This window comes from Pelodiscus sinensis, chromosome 17 (assembly GCF_052426305.1).
Source record: "Pelodiscus sinensis isolate ZL-2025 chromosome 17, ASM5242630v1, whole genome shotgun sequence".
Taxonomy (NCBI): Eukaryota; Metazoa; Chordata; order Testudines; family Trionychidae; genus Pelodiscus; species Pelodiscus sinensis.
In genome coordinates, this window is record NC_143068.1 from 34,442,730 (window position 1) to 34,450,091 (window position 7,362).

The window sequence follows — 7,362 nt, forward strand, 5'->3', positions numbered from 1 at the left end:
GGCTGTGTTGGAGTCAGTTATTTTTTCATAGCTAGAGCCATTCATGTAGGGTCGTTCTTTTTTCTCCTAATAGAAAAATGCATGTAATATGCTGAAGGATGGGACGGCTGGATCTCACTTCATGGCTTCGCCACAGTGTGTAGGCTATGACCGAAACAACGCTGCGCCTCTCACAATGGACATGTGCCTGCCAGACCTGACGGAGATCAAGCGTGCACTCAAGCTCTGGGTGAAGCAGGTGGAAGCTAAGTCAGTCTACATTGCCACTGATTCTGAGGCCTACACTATGGAAATACAGCGGCTTTTCAAAGGAAAGGTGAGTCTTTCAGGCTTTCAGACTTACAGGACTAATCTCATCATGTCTTTCCCCTGCTAGTGCTGCTGCGTGCTCTGGACATCTGATTGTGTTGTGTGTTTAAGACTGACTAACCAGTAGATGGCAGGAAGTACTCTTTGTGCCCTAGTGCTGGATTAACATTGGGGTAGATAATTTAGTGAGTGTCAAAGGATTGAATGTTTATTAGCTTGATCCTCTGAGGTTCTGAGTGTCCTAAGATTTGGGGAACATAAGGATGGCCACACTGGGTCTGACCAATGGTCTGTCTAGCTCAGTATCCTCTCTTCTGACAGTGGCCAATACCAGAATGCCCCAGAGGGAGTGAACAGAACAGGTGATCATCAAGTAATCCCTCTCCTCACCCATTTCCAGCTTCTGACAGACAGAGGCTAGGGACACCATTCCTACCCATCCTGGCTAATACGTATTGATGGACCTGACCTCTGTGAATTTATCTAGTTCTTTTTTTAACCCTATTTAAGTCCTGATCTTCACAACATCCTCAGGCAAGGAGTTCCACAGGTTGACTCTGCTCTGCATGAAGAAAAACTCTTTTTTTAAACCTGCCACCTATTAATTTCATTTGGTGATCCCTAGTTCTTATGGGAACAGGTAAATAACTTTTCCTTTTTCACTTTCTCCTTACCTGTCATGATTTGATAGAGCTCTATCATGTAGAGACCTCCCCCGTCTCTTTTCTAAGCTGAACAGTCTTTGTGTGGGACCCGTTCCAAACCCTTAATCATTTTTGTGAGCCTTTTCCAACGCCAATATATTTTTTTTGAGATGAGGCGACCACATCTGTATGCAGTATTCAAGATGTGGGCATACCATGGATTTATATAGAGGCAATAAGATATTCTTTGTCTTATTCTCTATCCCTTTTTTAAAGATTCCTAACATTCTGTTTGCTTTTTGACTGCCGCTGCACACTGAGTGGATGTTTTCAGAGAATCCTCTATAATGACTCCAAGATCTCTCTTTTGAGTGGGTATAGCTAAATTAGTCCCCATCATTTTGTTTATATAGTTGGGATTATTTTTTCCAGTGCGCATTACTTGGTAAATGAATTTTAATGTTGACAAATGCAATTTTACTGCCCAGTCACCTAGTTTTGTAAAATCCTCCTGAAGCTCTTCACAATCTGCTTTGGTCTTAACTATCTTGAGCAGTTTAGTGTCATCTACAAATTTTGCCTCCTCACTGTTTATCCCTTTCTCCAGATCATTTATAAATATGTTAAATAGGATTGATCCCAGGACGGACCCTTGGGGAATCCCACTAGTTACCTCTCTCCATTCAGAAAACTTACCATATATTCCTACCCTTTGTTTTCTGTCTTAACCAGTTATCAATCCATGAGAGGACCTTCTCTATTATCCCATGACAACTTTACTTAAGAGCTTTTGATGAGGGACCTTTTCAGAGACTTTCTGGAAATCTAGGTACAATCTAAGCACTCAGAACCTTGCAGATTGGGTCCTAGATAAATAACCGTAACCTCTTAAGAATCCCTGCACTCTCCCCTTTCCCATCAGTTGGCATGGGATATGTCGCTTTTCACCCAGGCATTGACCCTGGGCAGTGGAGCCCCAGTCCCCATGCCAGTGTAGTGGGAAAAATTGACAAGAGAAATTAGAAAAAAGAAGTTTGGAGAAAAATAGAAAATATGGTAGCACCGCTATTTACCACCCTCACTAGTAGGTTTATTACTTGGGCTAACAAGTGTCGGGTAGCATTTCTAAGTCCTCCCAGTGTAGATCCATGTGAACTTCAGGGTCAGCTTACCTTCCTCTTTGGAAAGTAATGCATGGAATGAGAAGTGACTTTATCCATAGCAACACGACTAAGGCACTAAGGATCCTTTGAAGATTTCAGCTTCCTCCAGAAGCAAAATATCCTGCGTTGGCAAGGACGTGGGCTGAGTTGAGATGCCAATGTCATAGCATTACTTGCTGGAAGTCTTTGAAAGGGAAAGTTTAGACTGATTCCAGTTTGTATCCATTTGCTATGTTATGGCCGGGACATGCCTACCCTGGGACCATCTGTTCTGTACAGGGGATGGCTGGATTAACTTGTTCCTTTCCTTTCACTTTGCAGATCAAAGTGGTGAATTTACAGCCTGAAGTGGCCCAGATAGACTTGTATATCCTTGGCCAATCTGACCATTTTATTGGGAACTGTGTCTCTTCATTTACTGCCTTTGTGAAACGAGAACGTGATGTGCATGGGAGGCCCTCCTCATTTTTTGGCATGGACTATCCTCCGAGGCTGCGGGATGAATTCTGAGCGGGAGAGGAAGAGGCAGATTTTGATTGTTCTCATAGCTCTAAACACCAATACACTGTCAGAAAATACACTATGATAAAAATGTCATTTCACTTCCACTATGACAGACCTGTGCCCAAACCTTCATCTTGATCTCACGTTACTCTTTGGATTTTTTCTGATCATCTTCTCAGTAATTCCATGATACCAGCATAAGATAAGAAATGGAAAGTGAATTTTTAACTCTGGGGTTGACCTCTGGAAACCTTCCGTTCTCATTATTTGGGATTTATCAGCCATCCCAATCAGATAGCAGCTCAGATTTCCCTCTCTCCATTTCCTCTATCTTACTGTTTCTTCTGCAAGTGCTGGGAAGCATTTTCAGATGCACCTGGGATGACAGGTGCTTAAGTGCACACTAGTTTTATAAAGGGGCATGATCCATGAAAGGGAATATTGCCTAAAGCTTACCACTGAGTATCAGAAGATCTGAGTTTTATTTCAAGCACAGCTGCTGTCTGACTTTGGGCAACTCACCTCTGTGCCTCCGTTTCCCACCTGTAAAATGGATTTAATACTTCTACCTCACAAGAGTGATGGGACTAAACTTAAAATATTTTGAAATGTCAAAAGTATGGTGTAGATGGTGATAGTACAGGCTGAAACTCTCAATTCTGGCACCCGGGGAACTGACTGGTATCGAACAAGAGAATTTGTCAAGCCACGAAAGGTCAATATTTTCTAGCAGCATTGCCAACATTGCCACTGTTTCTGGGCTCTTAGAAGACATTTAGGGATAAATTGAAGCTAATAACAGCACAGAACGCTGAGAGCCAGGACTGGTGGCTGTAAGCAAACCTTATGGGACCACAGGAAACTTAGTCACGCCCATGATAAGTGCACATCTGGCTAACTAAGATCATGCCAGACCATGGATGTTGCTGGAATAGAGAGGTTCAACCTGTATATCATCATCATGACGTGGCTGTCTGTTCAGTCTGTTTTAGTGCCTGCACTGAGCAGGGCACACAGGACACTAATGGGGCAATCTCGTTCAGTTTGTCAGGGCTAGTGTTTTGTGATTTCATTGCTGATGTCTCTTTCTCTGTGATGAGGATTATATTTGGTCCCAGGGATCTGTGAAAAATCAGTAAACCTTAACAATATTTTAAAATGAAACAAACTTTTAAAATAATCTCAACAGAGCATTCGGAGGACGTATGCTGGGCTTTTACCATGGGTAGGTTTCTGCATATTGTAACAAATGGCCCTCTCTGCTGACAGCAAAACCTGGGCCACAATGATGGTTCCCATTCAACTGGTTAGGGACATTGTCCCTTTACAGTGAGATGCTAACAAACTCGGATTAAGACTTTTGACCAGTACAGTTTAATTTTGCACGGGCAACTCGATAGCCATGAAAAGATAACGATGTGGATCAACTCTTGATTGGACAACACCGGGCATCTTCTTGTTCCTGTGGCTATTTGTAAATGAGTGAGTTTTGACAGACGCTCCTTTTTTATACGGATTAGTTGTACAGGTAGGGCATTTTCTCCTGATGTGGAACACTCTCAGATCTGAGCATCACTCTTTGGTTTAATTCTCAGTGTCTCCTTATTTGTGTTCCTGTGGTTTGTAGTGAATGTCAGAGGAGTTGAGGCCCAAGTTAAATTGGAAGCTAACTGTGGTGCTGCTTCAATATACACTAGCCTAGTGCTTTTCAATGCTAACTTTCAAAAATGTATCTGATTTGGTCGTTTCAGTAGGGCTAACTGTGAGCAGGTTTTCAGCTAGCTAGGGATACATGTAACTATGGAAGCCCATAAACCTAAGCAGTCCAGATCCATCAGTATTTGCTTCCAATTTGTGGTGGTACTGAAAGATACACTCAAAAGACTGCATTGATTAAGAATGGTGAATGATTGAACAATTACTGAGATTTGCAAAATATCATGGTTTAGAAGGTGTATTTTGATTTAAGCATTGAAAAAATATTTTTGTACTTCTTTTTTCATAATAAAACACAGTTAAATATATCTTTGTCTTGAGTGTACCGAAGCTTACTGATTTCCCTTTTCCCTCAATTTGGATTGACATATTTGGTGATCGTTCTGCCTAAAGCAATGTACTTTAAGGTTGCCACATCTTAAAAAAAAAAAATCCCATTACAAAGGTAAATCAGTGCTGTCATTTCATTTTACTTAGGAATATTCAAGAATATAAGAACAGCCTAACTGGGTCAGACCAGGGTCCATCTTGCCCAGTAACCTTTCTCCTACAATGCCCCATACCTGAGCATCGGGGAACGTACAGAACAAGGCAATTCTGGATGATCTACCTCATCTACTCCTGGCTTCTGACATTCAAAGGTTTAAGGTCACCCCAAACACTCGGTTGCGTTCCTGACCCTCTTGGCTAATAATCATCCATGGGCCTATCTTCCATGAATGTATCTAATTCTTCTCTGAACCTAGTTAACTCTTTTCACCATCGTAACATCCTGTGGCACTGAGTTCCATGGGATTGTGCTTTGCATACTTTTTGTGTGTATTAAACCTAATGCCTATTCATTTCATCAGGTGACACTTGGTTTTTGTAATGTATGACTGCGTAAATAACACTTCTCATTGGCTTCTTCCTCCCTCTCCCCAATTTTATAAACCCTTTATCATGATCTTCCTTATTCCTTTATTTTCTAAAATGATCCCTAATCTTTTTAATCTCTCATATCTGCAACTAAATCTGTGGATGTAACTATCCCCAGATCAGATGCAGACACAAATTTTGTATCTGCACAGGGCTCTACTTGTATGGGAACCATTCCATAATCTTGATGATCTTTGTTGCCCTTCTCTGAACTATTTCCAGTTCCGCTATATCCTTTTTGAGATGTTCAACCAGAAGTGAATACAGTATTAAAGCTACAGGCACACTGGATTTTATGTAGTGGCATGATGATATTTTGTCTTATTTTGTATCCCTTTCCTAATAATTCCTAGCATACTATTAGACTTTTTTGACTACTACTGGGCATTTGTAGGAATCTTTCAGAGAGCTATGCACAGTGATTCCAAGATCTATTTTAGGTGGTAACGGCTAATCTAGAACCCATCATTGTGTATGGATAGCTGGGATGATTTTGCCAGTGTATGTTACTTTGCACTTATCAGTATTGTATTTCATATACCATTTTGTTGCCCAGATACTCAGTTTTGTGAACTTCTGCTGTAACTTCTTCTGCTATATTCTTATTCAATATGGAATTTCTATCCATAGAGATTCTGTGATACACTTTGATGCAATTGCAGTTTTAACTTTTTTTTGACACTGCTGCTTTTAGCATAGTGCCACTGCCCCACCAGCATGACCTACTTCGTCATTCCTATTTCTTTTGTACGCTGGTATTACCAAGCCCATTTGATTAGCCTCATTCCATCATGTTTCTGCAACTCTCCTTATATCAATGACATAATTTAATATTGGGCAGTCTAGTTCACCCATCTTAGTATTTAAACTTATAGCATTTGTACATAAGCATGTGTACATTTTGTCAATATTTAGTCGCTTAACTTCATGTATCATGTTTAAATGGGATTTTTTTTTTTTTTTTTTTACATTTGACTGTTCTGTACCAGTTTCTGCTGGTTCTTTACCAACTTCTTTCCTATCCTATGTACTAGGATATAAAATTTCTCCTTTAAGCGTCTTCCAAGGGGATTTCTACATCCAAACCATGTAGTCTTCCATACCTCTCAGTTCCTCCCCTGCCCCAGCACTTAGTTTAAAAAAATCTTCTCCAATCTGTTACATTTTGTGTTCCAGCTGTCTGATTCCATTTTGGTTAAGGTGAAGTCCATCCCTCCTGAAAAGGCTACTCCTTCTGCTAAAGGTTCCCCAATTCCTAATAAATCTAAATCCCCTCTCCCTACACCAGCATCTCATCCTCATAGGCTAAAATAACTATGGGAGAAGCTTATGCTTATAACAGTTTATGGACTCACTTTGTGACAAAAGGTATGGCAATGTTGTTCCTGTGCCTTTCGGGGTCAGATTTAATATAATAATGCTACCCCTGTCACTTGGTGCAATTATTCTGATCAGTCAGAAGGACAATGCTATGCTGCTTTTGGAGTGGTCATTATGTTAAAACACAATTTGATGGAACCTTATGAACTAACTTCAGTCATGTCTTATCACAAACCTCAACCTTTCTTTTTTGAGAATGAATACTTCTGCCCATATTTGCATTTCCACAACTGCTTACAATGCAGTTTTTTAAAATAATCTTCTATGATATGTGGTACTGTCCATTTTCAGATACAGAAGACTAGATCAAATGGACTTCTGATTTGATCTAGTTTGGTAATTCCAGCATCTTCTCCAGTATTTGTTCTGCAGCAGATTTCAACAGAGAGCTATTTGCTTCTCAGATATAAATTACAGAACCAAAATGGAAAAAAATAGCATCTGGCTAGCAAATCTGAGCTGTAGGGAAGATTCACAAAATAAAAAACAGGCAGCTGAGCTGTACTAATACTACATACAACTGAAACTACGTGTCTGGATTAGGGATGTAAAACAATATACAAAAGCATTAAATGTGTAACTGATTGAAATTCAATTGGTTACATAGTTAAAGGTTGTACCAGGAATGTAAGGTTAAGGAGGTATTGGAGGGTCAGCCTCAACCACCATGGGCTCCCGGCCTCTGGCCCCACTGTCACAGCTAGCCTCCCTGCTGTGGGCTTCTGCCG

The 7,362-nt window shown here is 40.5% G+C and overlaps 1 protein-coding gene across 1 annotated transcript in view; it reads left to right on the forward strand.

Annotated features, from left to right (window-relative positions):
* Nucleotides 1-4,644, forward strand: part of POFUT1 (protein O-fucosyltransferase 1) — a 16,518-nt gene extending 11,874 nt beyond the window's left edge. Inside the window, exons 6-7 of the mRNA XM_075900849.2 lie at nucleotides 74-316; nucleotides 2,438-4,644. Coding sequence (XP_075756964.2) covers nucleotides 74-316; nucleotides 2,438-2,626 — 432 coding nt within the window. The 3' untranslated portion in view covers nucleotides 2,627-4,644. The remainder of the gene's footprint in view (nucleotides 1-73; nucleotides 317-2,437) is intronic.
* Nucleotides 4,645-7,362: the final 2,718 nt, after the last annotated feature.